This window comes from Opisthocomus hoazin, chromosome 1 (genome assembly GCF_030867145.1).
Source record: "Opisthocomus hoazin isolate bOpiHoa1 chromosome 1, bOpiHoa1.hap1, whole genome shotgun sequence".
NCBI lineage: Eukaryota > Metazoa > Chordata > Aves > Opisthocomiformes > Opisthocomidae > Opisthocomus > Opisthocomus hoazin.
This window is the reverse complement of record NC_134414.1, coordinates 36,004,065-36,031,993: the sequence shown is the minus strand read 5'-3', so window position 1 is coordinate 36,031,993 and position 27,929 is coordinate 36,004,065. Positions and strand designations below refer to the sequence as shown.

Sequence of the window (27,929 nt, the reverse complement as noted above, 5' to 3'; positions counted from 1 at the left end):
AATAGAAGATGATGAAACATGAGTGATATCACTGAGAGAGGGGTTGCCAAAAGAGTTGCAACACTGTCTGTGTTTTGGACAGCAGGCTCATGAGCTGAATCTTTTTAGACTGAAGGAAGAGGTCCTTTTTGCTTTCTGGCCACTTAAGTAGGTCACTGGTCTCTGTGTCTTTCAACTGGGAAGAGAGCCTCTGCAAAGCAAAGAGCATTAATGCTGGAGCCCCCGAAGGGAGGCCGAGTGGGAGGGCGTTCCTCATAACCCGACCTTTCACGCTTACTGGTGTAGTGTGTCCAGGTTGCCCTTTCCCTCCATGCCCGTGGAGCACATTAACCCTACGCCCCCTCTTTGGGCTTCTTCCAGCACACGTACAAGGGGCTTCTAGCCCCCTTTGGTGGGAGCAAGCTGCCCAGAAGTAGTGGGGCAAGGAAGATGACTTCCTTACCTCGCGTAGCAGTGGGTCCTGAGAAGAAGTCTGAATTTTGGGGGTGGAAGAGCAGGGGCTAGTGCTTTATGGTTCTACAGACTGACCTTGAGTTGTTGCCACCTGTCTGACTAGGTCCCCCAGATGTCTGATTACATTAGCAAGACATCTGTGGCCACGTATAGACTATTGCTGTGAGGGCTGTCAGCATTTGGTTTGTGCTGGCACAAGGGAAGGCAACTCAAATCCTTCACCCTGAGGCCACAGCCCCCAGCTAAGCATGAGCCAGCAGTGTGCCCAGGTGGCCAAGAAGGCCAGCGGCATCCTGGCTTGTGTCAGGAATAGTGTGTCCAGCAGGAGCAGGGAGGTGATCGTGCCCCTGTACTCAGCACTGGTGAGGCCGCACCTGGAGTACTGTGTTCAGTTTTGGGCCCCTCACTACAAGAAGGACATTGAGGTGCTGGAGCGTGTCCAGAGAAGGGCAACGAGGCTGGTGAGGGGTCTAGAGAACAAGTCTTATGAAGAGCGTCTGAGGGAGCTGGGGCTGTTTAGTCTGGAGGAGGCTGAGAGGGGACCTTATTGCTCTCTACAACTAGCTGACAGAAGGTTGTAGTGAGGCAACTGTTGGTCTCTTCTCCCTTCTAACTAGCGATAGGACGAGAGGCAATGGCCTCAGGTTGCGTCAGGGGAGGTTTAGATTGGATATTCGGAAAAATTTCTTTACTTAAAGAGTGGTCAGACATTGGAACAGGCTGCACAGGGCAATGGTGGAGTCCCCATCCCTGGAGGTGTTCAAAAAACGTGTAGATGTGGCACTTCAAGACGTGGTTTAGCAGGCATGGTGGTGTTGGGTTGATGGTTGGACTTGATGATCTTAAAGGTCTTTACCAACCTTAATGATTCCATGATTCTATGAGCTCTTGGCGACGTATGACTATGTTTCAGAGCTACCCAGTTGTGTTTGCATCCAGTGGAGGACAGGGATGCCCACCAGTGGGTTGGGACAGTCACAGTGGCACTGAACAGGGCTGAGCCCTGGCCAGAACAGCATTTACCCGACCAGGGAAGGGTCAGAGGTGGGGAACCGGGGTGACAACAAACACCAAAGGATTTTGGTGCTCCTCTCCCCAGATGCTTGTTTCATGTTAAGTGAAATGCTGTTTAGATAAAATCAGGAGCTTTGTGTTTGTATTGACATTTAATTTATATGTTTTGAAAAGAAATCGTATTTCAAAATGAATTTTTGAGACGTGCCGTCCTTACCCTTCAGTGACAGCATTTCAATCTTATCTAAATGCTTTCCTGAAATGGAATTTCATTAAGATTCACACAGGCAGGAAATTTGCTTTTGAATGAAATGGTGATTTTCCCACCTGAAAATTTGTGACCATCCCCGTGCCAGCAACCCCAAGCTTATCTCCGCTGGGCGGTTTCCCTGCCGCTGCTCTCCAAGGAGCTGGTAGGCAGGAGCTGGCCAGGCAGGGCTACCACAGCATGTGCTCACCTTGGGTGGGGACCCCACGTTGAAATGGAAGCAGTCGCTGCGGCTGGTGAACAATAAATCGATTTGATCCTGAGCCAGGATTTTAATGGTGATGTGGCCGTTCAGTTTCACGGTGGACTGGAAAGGAGGGCTGTGAATGTGGTGGCTGAAGTCATGCCACTTCCAATGCTTCTGGCTGGCCCCTGCACGCTCCAAGCAGATCCCAGTGCAGGGGTCCAGGGCGGCCCTGGGGACAAACACGAAGCTGGATGAATCCAGAGCCAACAACTCCCTGGTCCCAAATCCCATCTTTTGTCTGCAGTTGGACCAAACTTCTTATTTTTGCCATCCAAGAGTCACTGCTAGGACTTGATGCATCAGCTCAGGGACTGGTTTTTGGTAAACAGTTTTTGTCCTACAGTAAAGGCATGCTACAGAAACTGGCTGGCCCCTGGGAGAGCAATGAGTCACCGAAGGGCACAGAAAATCCTTGGGTGGAGCGTGGGCTTTCTGTGTGTGAGAGTGCCTCTCTTCCTATTGCAAGTCTGCATCTTCTGAAAGTCCCTGGATATGGCAATTTCTTTTGCTCTGGCAACGTTTATGCTAAAAACAGGTCCTCTCTGTGTGTGCACGTGTGGTCGTGCATGTGGCTGGGTGCGGGAAACAGCCTTGCCGAACTACAAAGGAGAGAGAAATGCAGCGTGTGAGGGAAAGCAGCCCATATTTATGGCATACAGATAGGAATCGATGTTCCCCTTCCCATGGCAGCCTGGGCAGGTGGCTCTGGGCGCTGGAGCGTTCCCCAGGCCGTAGCACGTGGGGAGTTTTTATCATTCATGGCGTGTGTTGCATTGAGATTTTCCTGCCTGAGTGTGAAGAAGTTGATTCTCACTGGGCTGCGAGAGCAGCTCAGCCTCCCCCAGCATTACTTCATGCCACAGCTTAGAAAAAGCGGGAAAAAAAAAAACAACAGGAAAAAAGATTATCTAACTTTGCAGCTGTGATGTGCTCCAGCGCCAGCTGCAGACAAGCCTGAACCGGTCCATCTGCGGGACAGACGACCTACCCACAGGCTGTTGGTTTTCTGTTTTCCTCTCACCAAAGCTATCATATTCGTTTTATAAATACCAGAGTGGTCACTTAGCATTGCCCTTAATTTATGGCTGCTGGGAGAGGCTGGGAGCGTCATAGCAGCCCACCCCAGCTCAGTGGCAAGCCAGCAGCCGGCGTGTGGCTGATGCCGATGGGGACCGTGTAGTCTAGCAGGGCCAGGAGACCCCCATGGCCAGGTCGGCCATGGTTTAGTGCTGCTAGGGATTGCTTCGGTGCTGGGCCGTAAAAACCTGCTGCTGCCTGATGGAGGAAAGACCAAAGTGTCTGCAGGCCAACGGTAGGACTGCAGCAGTATGATGGAAGCATTATTGCTGAAACTATTTAAAATGATTTGTAATAGCCAATTAGACATTTAAGATGTTCGTTAATTAGTCTCAACGCAGGGAGGACTTGCAAAATGGAGATGGGATTTACTGATTCCCCAGTTCCTAGCTTTCTGAAGGGAAACTTTGGAGACTTGGGGTGGGATGTCAAAAATTAGTATCTGATGGCTTGAACGCCAGCGGTTTTTACTGAAAGCCATCAGTCACCTTGTATTACAGCTTAGACTGCAAGGAATGCATCACCCAAGTCATTCTTTAGTGAGGTATGCTCACTGGATATGAGAAACAAACCAAAAGCAATGTTGACCTCAAGCTAACCGACTCCAGCTACTGAGATTTGCCCTCCTGTGCAGATAACAAGCCCATGTTTTTCCAGCATGGCCACCCAGGTCTCCACAAGAAGCCAGTAAAGAAGACGTGCCCTCATCCCCACACTGTGATGGGGCCAAGCCACTTCCACGGCCATGTGGCCAACCTTGGACAAAATCAATCCTCGTGCCGGGGTCTCTGGACAGATGTCACTGATGATTGAGATGGGACAATCCCGAAGTGCCCTCACACTGTCTGCACCCGGCACCTGGGTGCACAACTTGAGAAGCCACTGCTCTGGTGGGCTGCAGCACAGCCCTCCCTCCTTTTCGTGCACTTTCACACAGAAAAAAATAAAACTGAAACAAAAAGTGAAGATGCTTCAGCATGCCTTAAGACCTTAGGATGCCACCAGGGCGGGTTGGGGCTGAGCTGGGACCTGGTGTCACCTCTGGGCTGGAACTTACCAGAGGTGGCCATCAGGATGGAAGCAGACCCTGTGGCCACAGCTCTTGAAGGCAGCCCTGATCCCTGGGTACCTGCTGTCCTCAAGGATGCAGTAAGTGAACAGGGCTTCCTTGGAGAACGTGATGAGGATGGCCACGTTGCCCGATGTGTAGCTGAGAAACAGTTAAGGAAAGATGAGCCCATAGAAAGCGCACAGAAAGCATGTGTACGAAAGCAGGGATGCCTGCCTGGACACAGAGGACCAGGATGCTCTGCCCCAGGCCTCCGTCTCCCCACACCGGCACCAGCCCCAGAGCACCAGCAAGCTACACTGTCACGTTCTGTGTTCCCACCTAGCCTTGTTTTTTTGTTTTTTTGTTTGCTTAATTTTAATTAAAATAACTGAGGAAAACACATCCTCAATTCCTTTTTCTCATTTCGTGTACAAAGCTCAGCTCTTCTTATTTTATGTTATTAGCCACTCTCTGATGATTTAATTTGCCAAGAGCCCTCTTTCCATCAGACACACAAGTAATTTATCCTGCAAAGTACTGACAAGCGAAATAGAAACATTTCTTCGCTAAGGGCTTAGCTCCCAGCATTACAAGGGAGCTGGGTTTAATGCTTTCTAATAGGAATAAGCAGCATTACCACCCGCTTCTCTGGGAAGAACAGAGAGCAACTTGGAGAGCTGGGAAGTGGGGAGACCTCGCTGTTCCCTTTTAACATGGTCGTTAAAAGCAGCAAATTCTCATGTGAATAAAGTGGCTGAGCTTGGGTTTTGTCCAGCGTGGGGACCAGAGGGACTCGTCCACAGCAGCTCCCTGGGTGGAGGCGTTTCGTACACGTGAGGCGGCTGAATCCAGCCACGACTGTGGCACTAATTTATAACCTGAAGATGCACATTTTAGCTCTGCAGAATAGCTAAGAATTACTTCCTGGTTGTAAGGGATGGAGAGGAACAAAAAAGCAACAAACTGATGATTTTGTTCCTGCTTTCATTTTTCAGGCTTTTTATGAGGCTAAAGAGACAGACGGTCCCAGGCAGGAGGATTTGCTACCCCTGTATTTCAGGAGGGGAGAGCAGTATAAAGCGCTTCTATGTCGAAAATAAAAAAGCCAACAAAATCAGTGATTGTGTGATAAATCACAGGTAATTTTCTGGTACGCCTGTAGAAACTGCAATGCTGTCTGGTTTGGGAAGAGAGAGAAGAGGCAGGAGAGGGAAGAGAGGAGCCGTGTTGCGGGGGCCTGAACTGGCAGGGGGTCCCGTCCAGCCCCTGCCTGGTGGGACAGACCCCCAGTCTCTGCTTGCCCTCCCAGGGGAAAACCCCGTCTATCGCTGGACACCGCAGTGATGCCCCTACTGATGAATTCAAGGCTGCCTGGACCCTGCAAAGCTTTTGCCTGTGCTGTTAAGTTGTTGGACTGAGGCTTAGCCTGGGGCCAGGAGCACTTCCCCAGTGATTCCTAGCTGAGGAGCCTGGATCCGTCCCCGCTAGGCAGTTTGGATAGGGCAGCCTGGTTTGGAGAACAAGAGAGACGAATGGAGTGGAAGTGAGTAGAGCAGGGTCTGAGGCTTCAGTATGGGTGAGGATCACTGAGTGGTGGCGTTCAGCCTTCAAGCTGCATAGGATGCTCCAGAAGTAAAACCCTTTCCGCAGAGTTACCATCCCAGTAAAACCCCAGGGATGCCAGACTCAGCTTTCCACCTCAGCCACAAACACCTGGTTAAGTTCATCTTCGAACAGCCACAAGCTGAGATGTCCCATCAACTTAGCACACCCACTGATAATAATTTTAATACTTTTCTGAATGAGGATCTTCTCCATATCTCATAGGAGGTATCTAAATGTGCTTGACTGGAACCACAGGACTCCATGGGGTATGAGCAAACCCAATGCTATACAGGTCTCTATAACCCCTGCCTGAAAAGCAAAGCAAAGAGATCTAACCAGATACACCCACCTTTAAGTGCTGTGCAACAAAATCCCTGTCCAGCTCCAGTAGGTCTTCTGGAGGTGCTGAGGTCAGTTGGTACTTTTTGAAAGGGACGTTTTTCAGTCTGATGATGTATTCACTTGGTTTTGAGAGTCTGAATGAGATTCTGGTTCCTGAAAAAAATTTAGAGGGTTGTTGTTGAGGAAAAGACAATCCAGCTCTGTTTCTCCAAATCTTGTGTCATGGGTTATCTGGAAAGGAGGGGGGATGGAAGGAAGGATTGAGGAGTTTTTGTGTCTTTTGCTTTGTTTGAGGAGAAATAAGTAGAAATGGAAAATCTAACCTAACTAGGATGGGGTAGGATCTGTGATGCTGCAGGATGCCTTTCGTAAGATATGTAAGGGATGTCCTTGCTTAAAACAATGAAACTTCAAGCCCTTGAGCAGCTGAGAACTACTTACAGCAAAGGACAGTCTAGACATGAGCTAGGAAGTCTCTTCCATACCATCTGCTACTTCTCTGAACCAGAGGACATACGGCCTGGACAAGACAGGCCTTGTAAGTGGGCAGTTATGTGGATCTGTGTTTTGAATAACTATGAATGTCCCTGGCCACTCATAATTAGGATTATGGCACCTTTCACTGCACAAAGGGCTGCAGTGTCTGCTTTTTCTCTAGGTGCACTGAAGCTACCATGTACTTCTGGCTCCAGGTCAAGCCCAGCTATGACAGCAACTCACTAGCAAAGGTACATACAGGCAACAAATTTCAGATACTGCTGAAGTATTTCCTTGCAGTTCTCAAAGCCTCCTTCATCCAATCTAAGATCAAAAAAAAGGGAAGGTGAAAATGAGATCAAATTGTTGGCTAATGACACTACCCACATCATGTAAGGGAAAACGAGTATCATGAGATGTTGTATCAGGATTCACCTGAAGCATTGCAGATGCCTGCATATGAGATTGTGACCATAGATGGCTTTTATAGCCAAAGAAGAGATATGGGAGATTTATCTCACTGCAGATCTGCTGAATCGTGCAGTAGAAATGCATGTGCCCCTGCCCTTCAGTCAAGGGGAGCTGCAGGTGACAGGGGAAGGCATAGGTATGGGCTTGCAGCGGTGCGGTGAGTCCCAGCCCTCAGGACAACCTGCCCACACAGCTCATCACACATGTGGCTGGGCACCCTGCCTCGCTCCACCTGTGCATCGTGCCCCTGACTGCCATTCTGGTCTCTCAGGGCAAAGCTCAGCTTGTGTGGCTGGTGCGACCAAGCGCTGCACACCATGTACGCTGCTGACCCCTGCAGAGCCAGAAGACAGACCCTACCCAAAAGGCTCAAACCAGATCCTACATGGAGACCTGAGTGGCACTTGAACCTCGTACTGCCCCTCCGTACCAGAGGGAAATTTCAGTGTGGGCTGTTGCTCCCATGAAGATATGTTGGCGCTTACAAGCCAGACCCCAAAGGACCAAAATGGTGGGAGAAAAGGGGAAAGACCAACAAAGCATGGATAACTCCAGTGAGGCAGTCCAGTCTCTGCCCACCTTGGTGAGCCCAATGTGCCCCAGCCACAGCCACCCGTGGTGTGCCCTGGGAAGGATGCTTTCCCAGGGAGGTGAAGCAGGAGTTAGACCCTTCATCTGCTACTGAGCAGCCTGAGAGGAGGTTGGGAAGTCGCATCCACATCCACCAAGGCTGCTGGGTGTTGGGACCAAAGCAGCTGTGGTGGGAAGGTGTGCAGGGTCTGTGCGATGGGAGGGAGGCCTCAGATGGGGTCAGATGCTTTCAGGGTCTCTTGGGGGAGAACAGTTACCCAGGATTTGACCTGAGAAAACCTTTTGCCACCTGGGAAAGCATATGGCCCCATCCGGTTTTCTAGGGAGCTTCTTAATCTCACAATGTCAAACCTTCAATGTCAAAATTGCAGAGATGGAGCAGCTGAAGGATGCTTAGCCCTCAGCTCTAGCTGCTCCTCATCAAGCTGTCCAGTGCCTTTATAAGGGCACTGCAATGAAAATGAGCTACATGAAGGCTTTCAGGCAAGTATTGCCTTGGCAGCACTGAACCATCCTTGTCCAACATTTTATTCTGGCCGCATTCTAGCACCGTTGCTGGCTCAACACATCCTGTCCAGGACAGGCAAAGGACCTTTCCTGCCAGTCATACCATTGTAGGACTGACATGAGGATGTCTCGATGCTTGGTGCACATAAGCAGCAGTACCACAACGCCACAAGCATGTTCCCATCAGCGAAACTCCCTGGGACCAGAGAGCAGGGACTTGGTGATGGGGCTTCCCTCCTCCCAGCAGGGCCTTGGGCCAGTCTCCCTTGGTCTCTTACTGCTGCTGCAGTTTCTCCTTGATGCTTCTCCTCAGCTCAGCTTGGGAAGGATCAGCATGGGAAGCAATGTCCAGCTCTTCCTCCGCTTCATCTTCACTCATCAGCTCTGGGATGACAGCATCAAATACTTCCTTATACTTCCTGCAGCAAAAGAGCTGTGGCGTACAGCAGCCGTCACAGAATCACAGAATCACAGAATGTTCGGCACTGGAAAGGACCTCTGTGGGTCATCTAGTCCAACCGCCCTGCCAAAGCAGAGTCACCTACAGCAGGCTGCACAGGACCTTGTCCAGGAAGGTCTTGAATATCTCCAGAGAAGGAGACTCCACAAACTCCCTGGGCAGCCTGTTCCACTGCTCCGTCACCCTCAGAGGGAAGAAGTTCTAAGACCTCATGTTCAGATGGAACTTCCTGTGCTTCAGTTTGTGCCCGTTGCCCCTTGTCCTGTTGCTGGGCACCACTGAAAAAAGTCTGGCCCCATCCTCCTGACTCCCACCCTTAAGAAATTTGTAGGCATTTATAAGGTCCCCTCGCAGCCTTCTCTTCTTCAGGCTGAACAAGCCCAGCTCCCTCAGCCTCTCCTCGTAGGAGAGATGCTCCAGTCCCCTCATCATCCTCGTAGCCCTCCATGGGACTCTCTCCAGTAGCTCCTCGTCTTTCTTGAAGTGGGGAGCCCAGAACTGGATGCAGTACTCCAGATGGAGCCTCACTAGGGCAGAGTAGAGGGGAAGGAGAACCTCCCTCGACCTACTGGCCACACTCCTCTTAATGCACCTCAGTGCATAATGCACCGTCAGGAGCGGTGGGGCTGTAACGGGACACCTGGGTGGACCAGGGACCTCCTCACCCTCCAGCTCCTCTACCCGTGTCCCTCTCCCCTTCCTCTATGCTGCTCCATGGGGTGGTTGCTCTCCCTTTTGCCAGGAAGAAACTCATGTTACAGGCATGCCCACGCTGTATGGGTAGACTCACATTTTCCTGGGGTTGTTTCTTCAGATCTGCCACTGTCAGGACTGGCTTTTCAGGAGCACTGCAAAAGGTGCACTTTGCAGACTGTCCTGTCCAGGTGGTCTCCTCAGAGGACAAAGGAAATTCATCATCAACTTCATTAATTAAAAAAAAAAAAAATTGACTTAGGTCTAGGTTATTCCTGTAAAGGCAACCAAAGCCGCTGCATTTATTGTAACACCAGAACTTCTTTTCAGTACATATATACATATATATATATAATGTCAGGAAATTCAGGTTATGTTTAATTATCTATGCTCCCAAATAAATGCAGTTGACATGTTTACTTGTCCTTCCTAAGAACTCAATGGAAAGTTTTAGTTGTCTTTCATGTGAAAATGTGAACAACTTGTTAATTTGGCCCTCTTATAACATCCTGTGATGCACAGAAAAAGTGAAGAACAAAAAAAGGCTTTAAGCCTTTTTAAAAGTCTTAAAACTTTAAAACAATTTTTTAAAAGCAGCTCATATCCCTCCTTTAAGAACAAAACCCTGAGATACTATGTTAAAAACTAGGATGCACTCAGTTTTTAAGGCAATCTTGATATGGAAGAACTTCAAGGGAAATGAGAACATTTGCATTTTGCAAAGGGAAAAAAAAAGCGTTTGCAAAGCATTTGTGATGGAAACATTCCTGATTAGCTCTCCTCCTTCGTGATAATTGCTCAAAAGTGATTTAAGTCTGGCTTAGCTTTAAAGGCCTTTTTTGTCTCCATAGTATTTATAGTAGACATCCTGATGCCTTCTACCGTGAGCAGTCATGTCACCTAAAGCCACCCCATCTTGCCCCAGATTGCTTTCCAGGTGATTTTTCCTCCTCTGTCAGCCATCTGTGGTCCAGGGCTGAGTGTGTTGGCCAACAGCACAAACCCTGGTGCCACCAGGACCGATAAATGGCACCCGTATCTTTTTGCAGCGTACTCTGGTTTTATTTGCATTCAGTGCGAGTTTGTGCTGGCTTATACAGCTGGTTGTGCCCTGTCTACGACCCACATCTGTCTTTCTGGTTGTGAGAAGAGATATTGTTTGTTACTCATTCTTTCCAATAACCTGCCATTGAAAAAGGAAGGCAAAGACCCTCCAGCTCTGACCCGAATGAAATGGAAAATTTTTAACAGCAGCCGAAGGGACTGATTTTATACCCCCTATGAGTGCCTCAGGGTTGCACAGATGTGCACACCAAGCTGGTGTGGTTCACCAGCAGTGGGCTGGCACTGGCCACACCACCCAGCCATTCCAGACCCAAACCTTACCGTTAAGCAAGCGAGGGGAGAAGGCACAGCTGAACACCTCAGCTGCACCAGAGGAGCCCCTGGCATTTGCCAGTCCCCAGACTGGGCAGCGGCACAGAGGCTGGGATGGAAAAAGAGACTTCTACCTTCATGTTTAAGGTGGCCGAGTGCCTTCCTCACGCAGACGAGGAGAGGGTTGATGGCTGCGATATCAGAGAGTCTGCCACTAGCCTGCTCTTGAATTTCTGTTTTGCTTCACGGATATGTGGAACCTGTAGGATTTTTTTCACGTGCATGTACATTTTTTTTGCAGGACATAAGTCTTCCTACAGCTCAAGAGACACTATGTGCCCAAGCCATTGATGCCTGCTCTTTTCTTTTCTCATCAAATGGGTCCTGGTTTTCTGATGGTCAAGCTTAAGTCTTTTAAAGGGGAGAGGCTCAGCCCTTTGGAGCAATTTTTTCTCCATTGTCAGAGGAGAGACACTATCTTTCTTTCTCCCCTCGCAGCTGCAGGAGCTTCAAACTGCCTCCACATAGCATTTTTCTGGAAGCCACGTACTTTTTCTGAAAGGCATCTCACCAGAGAGCTGGCAAGTCCTGCATTGCCTGGCTCTAAAGGCTGCAGCAAGAAATTACTGGGGTTGGGGAGGAGGGGGAAACATGCTCTCTATGACCCTGCAGCTCCAAGGTGCACCACTGGACAGGGATGAGGAACCCTCCACCAAAGCTGTTCACTTTCTCTCCTGTTTTTCCCCTGGGTGGATTAATTTCATGACCGCCTCTGGTGCCGGAGTGATATCAGTCTGACTCCTTTTTCCTACAAATAGCAGCAGCAGCTCTCCAGCCATTTCCTCTAAAAGAGGATAGCCCCAGCAGAAAGAAATGCCCCTGGTTGTTGCCCCCCGGCACTGACCCCCCGCGCTGGGCACTGCTGCAAGCTGCTGCTCCCTGGGAAAAAAAACGCCACTGGAAAAGTGCTCGTCACTGGTATTTTCTGGTTTCTTTTGCAAACTGGCTGGCTGGGTCTCACCTCGCTGGGGCAGAGAGCAGTTGCCATCCCATCATCCTGATGCTCTCCTTCTGTGGACAAAGGCTCCTCATCTGACTCTGGCCTTGGGCTCCTTTGGGCAAGCTCGACAGGCTCCCATACGGCTTTTTGCAAGGAATAGTTGCCAGTTAGCTCCTATTCATTCAAAGTGACATCTCACAACGTTGTGTGCAGAGGTTTTCTCAGAGAAAGTCTTTGCCATCCATTGCTTCCCCTCCACCTCCTCTCCTGGGGCCCCAGGACTTTGGCACAGCTCTTTGTGCCTGGGCCCAGCTTCATCAGCAGAAAGGGTCCCCATAACCCTGTCCATCTCCCTCTGGTCCCATACAGTCTGGAGAAGGGGGCAGACACACATCCCAGCAAGCGACGTCACCCCTCTAATCTGTTTGTGCAAGGGGAGAGGTAGACGTGCTGGTTAGGCACGATGCCATCCATTCCCAGAAACGACAACTGATCTCCAGTGACTCCCCAAGAGCTTGGGAAATTGCATTTCTTCCCTCTCCTTAGGACCTGGCACTTCAGATTTGAGAGGGAAAGCTGCTAAATTAGCCTAAACATTCTCCCATGCTTTTGAAATATTCATAAATAATCTCAAAATAGCAGTGAGCAGGGAGAGAAGTTTGCTGATGATATTCAGAGTGGTTGAGGCAAAGGGCTGACTATGAAGAGCTGCAGAAAGACCGTCGTGGCACTGAATAAAAGCGTAATAAAATCAGAGATGAAATCTGATGTAGATAAATGTAAAATGATGCGCATGGGAAAAGACAATCCTAGCTTTACGTACAAAATAATGGGCTCTGAGCTGGCTATTTCCACTTGGGAGTGAAATCTTCAGGTTATAATAGATAGCTCTATGCAAATGTCAGCTCAACACTCAGTAGCAATCAAAAAAGCAAACAGAAAGCTAGGAATTATTAGGAAAGGAGGAGAGAGCAAAACAGAGGAAATCATTATGCTACTGTAGAAATCCATGGGCTCCCATCTCGTGAACACTATTGTGCAGTCCTGATTCACCAATCTCAAATACGATACAGAAGAAATAGAAAAGTTACAGAGGAAAGCAATTGGAGATGATCAAAGGCATAAAAGGGCCTCCATTCAGGGAGTGACTGAATAGATGAAGACTTTTTAACCTGGAAGAAAAAATGACGGAGGAAGAAATATGACTGAGTTTCATGATGGGAAGAGTGGCGTGACTGGGGAACAGCTGTTCACATTATTCAGTGCTCTTCAAAGGAAGAGAGTTTCATCAAAGAAAACTATCAAGTGACAAGTTCAAAACAAACAAAAGAGATTTTTAGCTGTGGCACTCCTTGCCATAGGGTACAGTGGATGTTTCAAGTTTGCATTGGTTCAAAAGGGTGTAAACCAATCGATGGAAGAAGAATCCATCAAGAGCTATTAAATGCAGAGATGGTGTCTACAGTTCAGGAGGTTCCCAAGCCACAGACCACTGGAGGAATGGCTAGTATTCTGGGAAGTATGAACAAATGTTTGCTCTATTTTTGTATCGCTTCCTGAGCATCTGCTGGCTCTCGTCCAGGGCAGGATGCTGGGCCAGGCGCGCTTTGGGGCTGACTGTTTTCAGCCATGCTTATGTCCTGCATTTCACCCCAGGCCACTAAGGCAAAGCAGCTTAAATGTAGCCCGAGGTGTCTGGTGCTGCTGCCTGTCACCGTTTCTGACGCAGCCGCCTGCATCACAGTCACAGAGCTGCTTGAAGGCTTTCCAACCTGAACACACCAGGCACGGGTTTCAGCTTAAAAACCCTTCCACGAAGACCTGCAGGCAGGTCTTTTGCTTTAGCTCCCACAGCGAAAGCCTCTGTAGGCCAACCACTTCTCATGGGATACCCTTACTGTGGAAGAAAAAGCCATGACCTCCGTGGCTGTCGGTGGGAGCCCTGAAGCAGAGCTTAGTGACGGAGGGAAGGCACCGACCCATCCGAGTGCTGGCTATCCCTGACGGGCACACTGACATACAGCAAAAGGCACGTGCTGCAGAAACCTGGCTTGCATCATCTCCTCCCATCACCAGGTCTGGGGCATGAGGAAGCCTGTCCCTTCTGCCTTCTCCTGCATGGACAAGTCTTCTCTTCTGCATTGACAAGTCTTACCTGAAGGTCCTCAGCTGGAGGCTGAGTAGTTCTGAAATGCAGGTGATAACCACGGGATATGCATCTCACCACGCAGTGGAAACGTGACCTGGTGGTGGCTGTGTCTCAGAACAAGGATGTTTTATGGCAGTCAGCTCATCTTCCCACAGCCTGGCCTGGATCATCCTGGGTTTTATCATTCCAAGGCATTGTTGAAAGAGAATGCATGATTATGAACCATGGGAGAGGGAAAAAAAGAAAATGTGCAGCAGTGGCTTGAACGGTCGGTCCAAACCTGAGTGATTAACTCAAGTTTTCCCCCACTAAATTAAAAACCAACACTTGGATGCTCTGCTGACATGATATATAAGTGCCTCTTCTGGCTGCAAACTCACCACCTTAATAACAGGGATATTTGTGTCCCTGTACCTTTCCAAGGTTGCCTTAAAAGCCATGCCTTGGCTGTTTACCAGCTGATAGACACGAACTAGGAGCCTCGCTTTGCACGGACTTTCCAGCCAGAAATGAGAATGAAGGATAGTGGCTATTACAAGGTAATCACACCCTGTGGGAAATTCCTGAGCTCGGGTATCTCTGTTCCCCAGATCGGAGTAATCTCCTTGCACGTGGCTAGCCTTTGGCAAAGCTTGTCAAGCCAGGCTGGCTTGTTGCTCTCAGTGTTTAGGAGTCTGCCCTATTTCTGGAGGCTGCTGCATCGTCCAAGCAGCCGTGTGTTGACGCTGCGTGCTCAGTAATGTGGAGGTGAGGCTCATTTTCTGAAAACCTACCATTTTCACCTATAAAACCTAATTGAAAGTAAATGTAAGGCCAAATTCTATTTGTGTTGACACCTGTGCTATTTTGCAGCAGCTTCGAAGGAGTAATGCTGATACACGTCGACACAGGGGGACAATCAGACGTCTGTCCAGTCGGTTGATCCGCAGGAGAGGGAGCACAAAAAGCTCCACTACACACACTGAAGCAAATAATCTGATGGCGACTGTTACGGGGAAAAAATCCCTGCCCACATTTCTTGCCCCTGGATTTCCATTAGGAAGGAATCCCTGCTGTGTTTGGCTCTGCAAGACAGGGAGGAAGATGCGAGTCTTGAATGTAGAGTGCGAACGGCAAGTGGGCGAGGGAAGGAAACCCCAGCTCTTGGCTGCAACCTGGAGAAAGCAGGTGGCTTCCTTGCTCTCCTTCCTCTTCCTCTCCTGTTGCAGCTGCCCCTCTCACCCACTCTTCCTCCTCCTTGGGGCCCCCCACCCATCACCGGCTGGGGTTCCTGCCACCCCCAGGGTCCCACCTGGCACTGCAGCCAAGGCGAGGAGCAGGGGCAAACCCCGACCCGGTTCTCTGTGCGTGGGCTGGCCCCGTCCCACCGGTGCTGGAGGGAGTTTTCGGCCCCACGGCCACACGCCTCATGCATGGGCTGCCGGTGCAGCATCACTGGAGCCGGCTCCTCACTCCCGTGATGGCCTTATTTTAATACATTTACACTGAATAATACATATTTCTTGTGAAGAAAGGCGGGTATTTCTGTGCGGGGGAAACTTGGCAGCTCTGAATACTGAGCAGCCATTTCCTCAAAGCGGTAGGATTCAACCTGGTAATCAACCCTACTAGCATTAAAAGGAACTGTCTAAATGTCAAGCCAGGTTCAATAAATAAGCACTAACACACTTGGAAATGGCTTAGAAAGGGGAATTATAAGTTTTGCTGCTAATTATGTTTCTTATTTTGGATTTTCTGTCAGTTCTAGCTCTTCCATTCAAATGAGACAATCATTTGCTGCCAAGATGAAGGAAATGAGATGGCCTGAAAATTGAGGGTGGGCAAAGATGTTTGTACATAATAGAGAGCTAATGGGGACCTCAGCCCCTCTGCAAGCCCCTGGAAGCACCGTAAGGATGGGGTCAGCAGACCCTCTGGTCAGGTACTCTCCAGCCTCCCGGTACAGCGTGTCCCAGCTCCTCCAATACCTCTTGATCCCACCAGAGCTTGGAAATACAAGGAGATGCTACAGCTTTTTGCAGGCCACGGCTTCCTTTCTGTCTGCAAAGTAGCAGAGAGCTGATGGGGAGCCTCGAGAGCTGGTGTGTGAATTCGGCTTCTGAAAAGTCACATTGTAGGATGATGTTTTATGGGCAGTAGCCTATGTATTGTACTGCAGGACTCAGCCTTTGGCTCAGAGCTAGGGAAAACACCACAGGAGGAACATCATTTGGGTTGGGGGAAAAGAAAGGGTGGCAGAGCAGGTGGGTAGGATGGTTGGATCCCTGCAGTGGCAGCGGTCTGGCCATAAGAGGACAAGAGAGGAGAGGACAGGGTCCTCTGGTGAGTCAAAGGCATGCAGCGTGCTGCCCAGGAGGTAGGCAGCCAGGAGCAGGGAGCACAGCTTGCTGGAGACACATTTTATAAGCAATTTCAGAAATCAGTGCCGGTTTTAACCACCAACCCTGCTCCTCTGGACCCAGCCACCTCCAGCGCTGCCTGAATGGAATCGGCTCGCCCACGTCTGGTGCTTTGGTGTGGTAATGACATATAACAGATACTGATGGCAAAGGCTAATCCACTCTGCCCCGTAATGTCCCCAGTCAATCATGCAATATTCTGTTATTGGAAAAACTCATTTTTGCCCCTCCGATGGTAATCAGTGTATGTCCTGAAGCACAAGGCTTGATAGCCTGTGTAATTTGCAGCCTAGCTAAGTGTAACTGCAGATGTTAATCCTATTTATACAAATGCCTGACAAGCAAAAGTAGGGATGGAGAGGCGAGCTGCAGGGTGGGGGAACACATAAGAGTCAGATTTCCAGGAATGCTCCTGCAGATTTCAAGCTGCAGCACCCCAGTGCTGGGAGACTGTGAGGTTTGAGGTGGGCAAAGGGAGGTCACGGCTCTGCAGTTGTGCCCCTCCATTTGCCTGGTAGCTGTTCTGGAAAATGTTGGAGCAGACCTCACCACAGAGCACATCCCCTGCTCCAGGCAGCCACTCTACCTAACAAACGTGTGTCAAAGCTTGTTGTGAAAAGAAAAAAACGGAAAAAATAAAAAAAAAAGAAAAGCAAGAATCTCTTCTTTCTGTTCTTTCCCCTTTTCTCCCGAGAATGAGCGCTTTTTTTCCCCAAATAGAAAGGAAGTGCTTTGCAGTCCCCGGTCTTTCTTTCACAGCCTGATTCCTCTGAGGACTGCAGCTACCCAGACAGATGAAGAAAAGAGGAGTTACCTTGTCTGCACTATTTTGTCACCAAACTTCCAATGGACAACCAGGAGCATTGCTAAGCCTATCTCCCCTGCTCTCTGGAATCAGCCACTCTTCGCTTTGCAGTTTTTGTTTTGCAGTTTTACTAAATATCTTCTCCCCTGAGTTTTGCTTCTAATTTATATCTACCTCTCCTGTCAGTGTCCATCCCTCTGTTTTTTTCACTGCCTCCTCCAGCTCTGCCTCGCTCCTAATCCCTGTTCTTGTTTTCTTCTCCTCACTGGGGTCTGTCTTCCCTAGTTTTTTGTTCATATCCCCAGAGCTACTGATATTTTTTCCTTCTCTAATCTTGTATTTCTTCCACTTGTTCTCAGATTCCCAATTTTTCTTCTGTCATCCCCTTTCCCAACTGTCTTTTCTCCAAACCACGCATTTTTCTTGCCTCCTGTGGTCTCTGGCACCCCACACCCACCTAGGTGAGATGTGGCAGAACCAAAATCCATTGAAATTGAGGAGGAAGACCATGGGAAGAAGAGGGCAGCGACCCTTTGGCTTAAGGCTGGTACTCCCAGGCATCCACTTGGCCCATTCCTAGAGGCTGCCTCTAGTATTCTGACAGAAATGCGCCCATTCACAGTTTCCCCCTAATTTTTATGGCCCTAGGTGACTAGACAGGATGACTTGTCCTAAATGGCTGCTAAACAGTGCTAATCTCTGATCCACAGCGACAAAAGGAGGACTTACTGCTTCGCTCATTCTTACGAACAAAATGTTTTATAGTTTAGCCTGGGATTTTCAAAGGATGACAGTTGGGTGCCTAGAAAATTTGGATTTATATCACAGTGGTTGTGATTGTTCCAAATACCACACTGTACCTTGCTCACACAGTCCTGCTTGGTTATTCTCCTCTCCATCCTCGGCTGCCACCTCTTCCTCAGTTTTGGCTGGCCCCTTGTTCTCTCTGGCCTCAGGATACACCTCCGTGTCCCTGGAGAGCACCTCCACAGCTGCAGGGAAGAGCAGAGTTTCTCCCAGCGTGAGGACACAGTGCTGACACTGCTTCCACACCTTCCCAGCCTCCAATTGGTGCCCGACGGAGTGGGGACCACCTGTCCCTGCTGCGCCAGCCTGGGTGGAGGGGCTGTGGGCCAAATGAGCATCACCTGCCTCTGCAAATACCTTACCAGGGCCTTTTGAGGGGGGTGTCCCACAGGTCAGGAGACCTGTGAGAGCTGAACCAAAGCCCAAGGTCATCCCCATAAGTGAAGTTCCTGGCTTAGGAACCTAATATTTTGTCAACAGCAAGGAACAGGAACCTGCAGCAAGCGATTTGGAGGAGTAGGCACCCAGCTCAGGAGGGAAGAGACGGGGACACCCATTCCTAAAAGGGCGGGAAAAGGCATTTTCTCACCTCACCAGGTTGCAATGAGACATAAACATGTTAAATAACGTATTCTGGGTGAATTGCATTCTGAAGCAATGCTCGGTTTCTCCACTTGAAAGTACCCTCCTAATTGCCTTGTGCAGGACTCCACTGAAGAAGGAAGGGTTAGGTATTCAGAGAGGCATCGAATCTGCGCCCATCACAGGTGGGTACTCAAAGCACACTTGCACTGGTGATGGGTACCTGTGCCTGCGGTCACTTACTCCACCTATTTCACCTGGGAGGAGGAGGAAAAGAGGGCACTGCTTTGTAACTCCAGAGAAAACCCAGTTTCTAGGAATTCATGCCTTTGGGTGAAACCTTGCTGAACAAGTCTCTTGGGCCTTGCAGAAGAGAAAGGTTTAATGCCAGCAAGCCTGGGCTTTGCAGGAGCTGTGACCCACCAATGACAACGGTCCCATCAGGACAGGAGGGACCCCGTGTCCCTAGGGACCCAGCCACCCAGCAGCGTTTCCAGCCGTGGAGTTCCCTGGCTTTGCTCTCCTCCCAACAGTTCTGCAACACCCAGCCCCTGCACCCCGGTATGTTACTGCTGGCACCATCCCTTGTCCTGAAGGATCAGTGAAATAACAGCATTTCCCTGGTCTTATTCCAGGTTTAGGTAACCTAAACCAAACACCAAAAATCCCCCAAGCCCAAACCAAATAAAACTCACCTTCATGACTAATTAAGATTGATACCTCTGGAAAACATATTTATAGACTACACTGAATTTGTTGCGCTTTGTTTTCCTGCTGTTCATCTCTAGGGTTGTCTTCTGCTTGGGCAAGAAACATCAGATGCGCTAAGAGCACACACTTGTGTGTGCACGCAGCATTTTATCTCACCAATGCATCCTCTCTGCCTGGTTACACTGAGTCTCGTTTGCTTTTTAGAGCAGGGCTGTGACAGCTTGGCCCTGTCACACATTTCCATGCAGGAGCCCCGGCGGTGGCCAAGAGCCCCCACTTGTTGTGGTTCCAGCTACAGGGTCTAAGGATGAGCTGTCAGGTATGGTAATATCTTTAAATGTATCTATTAATATAGGTGGAAAAGAACTGACGAGCCCTTGTGTACCTTTGCTGCTTTCTTTCAGACTTGAGAAAGAGTTGATACAGCCAAGAACACATTTTCCACGCCAGCTGTACACTACAAACAGTCTAATAAAAATGTATTTCATTTTCCTACAAAAATCACTGTTCTGGGAACTTTGCAGTCATAAAGCATGCTGTTTTCTATTCCTGGCTTCCTTCAAAAGGCCGGGTCTTGCTGCTTTTATTAGTGAATGCACCAGACACATGTTACAGCCAAGTGAGCACTGCTGAAGGAGACTTCACATTATAGTTTTCTAGGCTTGATCCTCCACGCATTTAAATTAATTTTACACTCATAGTACTCCTGGGACACCCAGGCAGCTGCTTCAGGTTTTCACCAGTTTAAGTAAGATTAGGGTTGGGCCCAAGAGCTTGTGTGCCTTGCAACAGCCGATGTGTTGCAGGTGCTTTTACCTCGGTGAGCTCATATCTGTGTTTCCAGAGGACAAAGAGTAGGACTGCGATCCACAACTGGGGTGCATGCAAAACTCATGGTTAAGTGTGAGAATGAGCAAGCAAAGCCAGATGAAAACAGGTAAAATTGGTTTAGGATCTGATTGTGGTGCACATGCCAGAAAGTAGCATTTGGTCCTTTTGGTATCCCGGAGACCATGTGCAGAGGAGGGTTTGTTCAAAAAAGGTGTATTAAAACCAGAACCTTAATGCCGCTCACCTTGGTCTTCCCGTGGGCTTAAGGCTGCTCCCGCCACCCACAGCCTCTGAGCCCTTTTTCTCCTCTCCTATTACTGAAACAGCCTAAACATCATGTTTTAGTTATAAAGTGAGTTTAGTAGACGGAAGGGTGGGAGAGGAAGGGGGATTAAATTTACTGCTTCAGTGACTACAGATCTGAAATAAATCTCTGATTCAATGATAGATCAATAACATGAAGATTGGGTTTAAATTATTAATAAACTATGAGAAACGAGGATAATTATTCTATGAGTCACAGCTCTCTAATGCACTGCACATTTTTTCTCTGAGACATCTGCAGTGAAGCACGACCTGCCTGTCTCCTGGCAGAAAGCTGTAGCCAAGAAGCTAATGCTTTTTGTTTTGCTAGCTAAGCATTTCATAAACCCTCGTGGGCTGAGACAGCCTAGTGACAATGTTGTGCTTCTCTCACAGAGGAACCCTTAGGCCAGGATCCCCTAAAACATTCAGGTGTCTAATGTGCCCCTGGAAATCCATACGATTGATTCGAATCACGTTTGTGAATGGTTCTGAAGGGCCTCAGATGTCTTCCTGGACCTGCATGGCTGGAGATGGAGAGTTGAGTTAGCCTTAAAGGAGATGCTGGCCTTGAAGAGTGACCTTGTATGGCTGCAGAGGCCCGTCTTGCTGCTGGCGATGAGGAGGAACAACCTCAGGACTGCAGGAACAGCTTTTGCACATTGCTGGTAGACTGCAATGACAGCACCATTAAGTTCACTCCTGCTTTTCAGGCAAAAGGAGAGGGACCCATCAGCCCGAGGAGGCCTATTAAATCAACAAGCTGAAAACTAGAATATTCCTCCATTCTAGGTCGTGACCATCTCTGTTGACTGAGACAACCCACACTGACACAGCGTGGCCTGGAGATGCTGAGCACCTCCAGGCATCTACCCACCTCAGCGGGTGTCATCCCTCAGCTCCAGCACCACGGCTTAGGGTGGGGACGGAGGGCAAATCTGACTTCAAGGGGCAGCTCATTGCAGAATCAGCTCATCCCTGCTCTCTGACAGAGCGGGCTGGGGTCGTGTGGGTTCAGAGCACTCTGGATGATGCTCGTCAGCTGCTGGGCTATCTGCCAAGGTGCTCAGCGTTGCCCTGGCTTACCGTACGGGTGCCTTACTCAGTAGGAGAGGAACAGAACTCAGGATATTGATAATGAGAGTCATTTATCCTTGTCGAAGTGCTTCAACCGAATCAAAATTTCTGCCAAACAAAGCCTACCTTGTATTTTTTTTTTTTTCAGTAAACTGATGCAAAAATGTCACTTTTAAAAAGAAACCTACAATTCAGTGTACTTGGGATGTTGGGCAGGGCTGCTTTAAATGAACTTACTGTCCTCTGTGGCAGCCAGGGACTCATCTGAATAGCTCCACTCCATCTGGGTCATCTCATCCTCCATGTCTTGCCTTCTGCTGTGGCAGGAGGCAGGAGAGCTGTCTACACACTGTCTGCAAAGAGGTGACACCGGGTGGGATGCTCGTGGGTGGTTCACGGCCAGTGGGGAAGAAGGTTGTGGGGTTTAGGAGCAGGCAAGTTTTCCTGGCTGTTTCCAGTGATTCTTCGTGGCATTATTTTGGGCAGGGGGCACCAATCACCTTAAATGGGTTCTGGCTCAGAAGATGCAGTGTGTGGAGCGGAGAGATGCCCTCACAAAGCTAAGGGCAGCAAGGTGCAGAGAGGTAATAGGGGCTTTGCATACCCCCTCCCACTCTCCGCTTTCACCTCAAATTGTCTGGCAGCATATGAAATAATTCTGAACCCACGCTATGGAGCTATTAAGGTGTGCAGCCACTTCTTTCTGTGTAACTCAGGGAGAATTTTTTGATGGCCCCTGTGATATACTAATTTAAAGATACCCATGACCTTGGCAAATGAAAAAAACAAAATAATAATAATAATAAAAAATGATGCTGACCAAACTGTGGTTGGGGCTGTCTTGATCTGATTCAAGGGAAGGAGTGAAGGGCTTTTGATATTTTTTTTTAAATTCATCTGCGTTAGTAATTCAAAAAGGCCTTTACACATCACTGCCTTTTTATTAGTCACCTATGAATTGTAAAGGATTCTGGGCACAGCGTGCACAAATTAATGCATCTGTAGATGAAAACTTTCAAGGAATAGTGGGAGCAGCAATGCTTTGGTGTCTCTGTTGCATGTTTGCTCTCCCAGCTCTGCCAGGGTAGCGAAACACCATCATCTCCACCTTGTGCATGAGGAGCAGAGCCCAGTAAAGGGCCACATGGAGGTTAACTGGGACAGGTATTGAACTCATATGTCATGGGACCCCCCGTTCCTGGGACCAGGGGGGTTGGCGGGTGACTTGGGTTGCTCCATGGGTCAAGCCGGCATTTGCTCTAGGACAAGACATGTGCTTAGACCAAGCAACCTGCCTGCCCATGAAGGGTCTGGGTGCAGTCCCAGCGATGCGCAGGCAGCTGGCTGCGTGCACCCCAAATCACAGCCGATCCCTTAAGGCCAGCGCAGGCCAGCCCCGTGAGGAGCTGGGCTGCTGGGCCCCCTCCGGCTCCCGCAGCAGCAGCTCCGCACCTCGCAGGAAGGCACAAGCCTCTCAGATGAGTTGGAAATCTCATTTTTCTCACATTTCTGTAGCGATTTTCTGTTAGCCTGGAAAGAGTAAGACCAATTTCCCTTGATACCGCAACAGAAGTTTTACCTCAGAAGGTAACATTTTCATAATTTGGGGAAGAAATAGAGCCTGCACACTTTCAGGCTGCAAGTTATGAGATTATAACCCTATAATGAAGAAAGCACCTTGCTGCAAGTTCATGTAGCAATACAACAGCCTTCTCTTAAAGAGCTGCTTATATCCGTTTCCTTTGGTGCCAAGTGCATGTGGTAACATCTTTAAGGAAAAAAAGGCAAAACATCCTTCAGATATTCATACAAAGAATGTTGTCAATGAACTGAGTGCTGTTTAAAGTACACTGCAGAAGAGTTTGGTCTTTATTTGTCTCTTGAACAAACATCTCTATTCAATTTCTCTTCTCTCCCCTGCTCTCTGTCTGCAAGGAAGATTGGATATGTCTGATGTTTATATCGGACTGCTGAAGAGAGTGAGCTACATCCCCGGCCGATGTAAATCCACTTTGCTGCAGCAGCATTGGTGGTGTGAAGGGTGGTATTATGCTGATTTACCGTGGCTGGGGAATCAGACCTCCCTTTCCTCCCCAGCTGGAAGAGCAGCCTGCAAAATAAAAATCACACATGGCAGCTGCTTTGAGAGATGCTGCATGGGATTTATCTGTCTAAGAAAAAAACCCACAAACAAACACCTTTGTAGAGGTCAACAGTGTCCCTTATAATACAGCAAATGTTGGGGGGCTCAAAGACAACCACTTGGACAGACATAACTTCCAGTTTATCAGTAGCAGGGGGACAGCAGTGGCTGCCAGGCTGTGGATGTCTCAGGCATACTGTAAATCTCCAGTTGTTAGGTGTTCCTGCTGCTCGCCCATGTATGGCATAAATACAGCCTAACATGACTGAACTATATAGAAAAATGTTACCAATTACTCTACTTACTTGGATTCCTTCGGCTTAGAGCCGGTGGGCTGAGCTGATGGGGAACCTGTCGCTGATGCTGGGGGGAAGAGAAAAAGCTTTCTTTAAAAAAAAAAAAGATCCTCTTTTTGTGTAGAACAGCAGGGCTTTTTTTCTTGCCTTGAGATTTCTTGCCATTTCATTTTTTGTATTTCAGATAAAACCTTCCCATCTTAACGAGGAACATTTTTCCCGATCGGTTTTAATGGTATAATAAATTGTGGGAGAGCGAAGAAGAAGCTCCTAAAAATGAGCCGTAAAAAAAGTTGCTAGAGACCGAGGGCAGGCTTTGCAGAGGAAGAGGCAAGAGTTACAAGCTAATTTACTTTGCCTTTCTGCTCAGGTTTCATCTGTAAGCAGCTTGGGCCTCTTTATTTTACCGACTCTTTGGGAGGGCATGTTCCCACGGGTGTTTCACCTTCCCTGCTCGTGCCGGTGCGGCTGCTCAGGGGCAATGGGGCAAAGGCGACCGGGGCTGCCCCTCTGCGGGAAGGTCATGATGCTACAAGAATGGGGAAGAAACTGGTAATTTTGGCCTAAACACCTCGCACAGGCAGATGAAGTGCCCTGAGGATTTTGCTGTCAGCGCAGCACCTTTCTCATTGAGGTTTGCATGTTTTTCTCTGCATGCAGAGCACAGCAGACCTGGGGTCTTCTACAGCCCCCATCTACCCAGTTAATTCTACATCTCAGCTCAACTCTAATGCTGTATCAGATAAACCAGTGATTATGCAACCTACCTCAGTGCCAACATCCCAAGAGACGTTATTTCCAAAAAATCAGAGATAGCAGAGGGATTTAGGGCAGGTGTGTGCAGAAGGTGATGGGAGAGAGAAGAGGCACCTGTGGGCATGCAGAGGTCTGGGGAAGAGCATGGACATGGAGTCACTTGGAGAGTGGAGTAGGGTGGCAGAGAAAATGGTGGCAGAGAAAATGGTGGAAAAGAAAATGTAGAAGAGTACGAGACACGGAAAAAAAGAGGCATGGCTGTGACAGGGAGCCAGAAAAAGCATTGAAATGAAGGTTACTGCTCAGATTACATAAGCCATTCTTACAAAAGACAAAAAGCAGTGACAAGAGATTGAAAAAGGCCAAAGAAGCCCTGTGCATTACTGTACTGTACAAATTCTTGAAGACATATTAACTGGTCGCTCTAGGTCCCTAGTGAGGCATTCCCATATTTGATTTTCATTGGTAAACCTACTCCTAGCTAAAAACTAGCCCTCTAGTGAAACAGGCTAAAAGAAACTTCACATTTCATCTGAATTTTAAATTGCAATGTGGAAATCCAACAAGCAATTGCCTGGCATAACACCGAGAGAGGTTTCTGCATGCATTTGCTTCCAGTCACTGGTGGCTGTTTCAGATCCTCAGCCTCTTGCCAGTGCAGATTTTTCCTCAAGGATGCAGCTCACGTGTATGCCTACTAAGAAATACTTGATTTCCTCATGGAAAGCTCTTCAAAAATAAACCTTACGTGTGCAAACAGCCAGTTTTTCTCATTCATGGGACCTGCCAAATTTGCATTGAGAAAAATGCAAAAGTGAGCACAAAACACTTCTGTTGGCCGATTCCCAGGGAGGACCAATGCATGAATTCTCTAGGAAATAGGTAAGCCTTTACTCCAAGGCTTGTCCTGGCTCTTTCACGCTGGCTGTGCATTTCTGGCTGTGCCAAGGCAAGCTGTGCCAGGGGCTGTCCCATAGCAGGTGGAGTGCATGCTCATAGCATGTTCAAAGTAGAAATATGGAAGAAGACCAGTCTTTCCTCTGAAAACCCTATTTACATTTAGGATAAGGCCAAGTTGTCCCATATGGACCCCAGTTTGGGATCCAGTCTCTGTTGCAGAAAGCCAGACTCTCTCTGTGCAGGGAATCAGCTGCTGTTCCCCATGGCTGCTGCGTGGTCCTCTTCCAGTGGCTTTTGGTGGGGCCACTTGTCCCTTCCTCACCCACTTGCAGGGGGCAGCTGTGACCCTGTCCTACATATGGCCGCAAGCCACATCCTGGCCTGCAAGCACAGAAGATGGGCTGTGTCACCACAGACAGCCAGAACCAAAATGGGACAAGTTCTTGCCATTATTAAAATAGGAGGGGTTTTTCCCCCGTAATTTAGAGGGATTCCATGGATTAACTACATTTTTGTTCCGGCCATCTGCCTCCGAACATTGACTGGGTTACTTAATGAGCTGTAAAATACTATTAAAAGCAGGTTGTGTATATATATAAAAAAAGGTAAACATAGCTTGCGATATCTAATGAGAGAGATGATTGTCTAATATTAATTTGCTGGCATTTACATGCTACAGAGCAACTCTGCTCCAGACAAAACTAATCACAGTGTTTGGACTCTGAACAACTTGAAAAATCAGAAGTGCTGCCTAAAATGGATGTGTGGGTTTTCTGTTTACACTCCATTCTTGTTTCACTCTGCTTCTGTTTAAATTACTGGTGAAATCCCATTTTTTCCAGCTGGGACACTTAGACTAGCACCATACATTTGTGATGAGCTTTCTGACAAGCTCCACGGTTGGGCTTCAGGTCTGGGAGATGGTGCTCCTTACTGTGCTCTCACACTTCAATACTTTTGCCCAAAACATGGTATGAAACAGCCCAGGGGTCCACCCAACTGCAGCCTCGCTGGCAGGACAGGCACATGTTGCTCCTCAAAATCCATCACCATTTTAGATGCCCACATGTGGCACTTATATTTACCATATGCAAACAGAAACAGAGAAAAGATGAAGGACAGCTGTCTTGTTCTCTCTCCTTCCCTCTAACAGATTGCTTAAAAATGCCTGTTAATAGCTTATCTTTCCCTGAAATTTCCTCAGAGGTCTTCCAGCAAACTTCTTTGCTAGTTTGGCTCAGCTTTGCAGGAAAGGATGAGGAGGCTCCTTCAGGTTCTGCATCCCAGAGAACTTCTGTGCTGATGTTCCTAGTCATCTCTTTGTTGAAGCGAGCAAGATTAGTCTGCTTAATATAATCTCATATTCTCTGCTTATTGAAGGCTTCTTTAGAAGTCGTCTACTCCTTTTCCAGCCTTTTCAGATTTTCCTCTGTGAGAGCAGAGCTGGAATCTTATGACCCAGTCCCAGGGGGAAATATTTTTGTTCGGGGCTGGTTGCTGCCAGACCCTGACAGCTTGCGTCCATTAAACATATCTGCAATGCATTAAGGAGATGAGAATCTTCAGCAACAGGCAAAGTCAATTCATCATTCTGGTAACAAAGAAAGAAAGAAAAGAGAAATCCCATTAGTCATTTACTCCTGACGGGCATATTGATTGATGTAGTTAAAATGTTCACACTAAGATAACCTTATTAGATTGAAAATCACTTTCTTTTCAAGAGGATCTACTAGGCTCCAATTCAACAAAGCACTTAAACAAATACCTGATACTAAGGGCATGCCCAAGTCCCATTGGTGGGATTTTCTTAAATAGATTCCACCTAACAATTAAACGCCAAAGCTTCAGATAGCTAAAAAAGATGGCATAGTGCCTGCCTGTGCTCAGACAGGCCCAGAGCTGAGCAACCAAATACCTCACGTCGTAACATGCAATGGTACCCTGGTCCCCACTAAGAGCATACTAAAGATTGCATCAGTGATTTCATTATTAACTCAGTTTGCTTTGGCTGTAAAATGCTGTACAGCTGAAACTTACTGTATGCAGGCTGGAACAGAGCTCACTTTATATTCATTACTAGTACTCAGACAAATTATTTTGGACATTTTATGCTACATGCTGATGAAGAAAATAATAAAAACGTACAGTGGAATCTATTGAATCTGTTTAATTGGACCTGCTGGTGGCCATCTAACCATGCCAATTAAATAAAGACAAACAAAGGCAGCTCTCAAAGGACTTGCAGTGAATAAACCCAGGGTAAATACCGCATGATTTTTGTTATTGCATTATTCTGTAGAGCTGTGTGTTTGAAACATAAACTGGCCATAAAAAGCGATTCGCTCTCTTGTTTGCAGTATCTGGTTAATTGTGTCTTCATCTTCCCTTCATCCACTCAGCCTGTTTAATGTCAAAAGAGAAAGGAGGGAAAAATAATAAGATTAGTTTGGCAGAACTAGTGCGGTGCAACCTCCTCGGCTGCCTGCCCCTCCCTGCCAGTTCCCATGGGGCAGGACGCTCGTCTGGTCTGACTGACT

General features: G+C 48.2%; 1 protein-coding gene across 1 annotated transcript; it reads right to left on the bottom strand.

Moving 5' to 3' along the window:
• Positions 1 to 28: 28 nt before the first annotated feature.
• ERICH6B (glutamate rich 6B) lies at positions 29 to 26,924 on the bottom strand. The gene is given in 15 exon segments (XM_075426993.1): positions 29 to 175; positions 1,926 to 2,151; positions 4,117 to 4,269; positions 4,748 to 4,758; positions 6,065 to 6,210; positions 6,794 to 6,858; positions 8,382 to 8,536; positions 9,354 to 9,455; positions 11,655 to 11,776; positions 17,847 to 17,978; positions 20,162 to 20,171; positions 20,173 to 20,244; positions 21,536 to 21,650; positions 23,746 to 23,803; positions 26,561 to 26,924. Coding segments are annotated over 15 exon segments (1,878 nt in total).
• Positions 26,925 to 27,929: the final 1,005 nt, after the last annotated feature.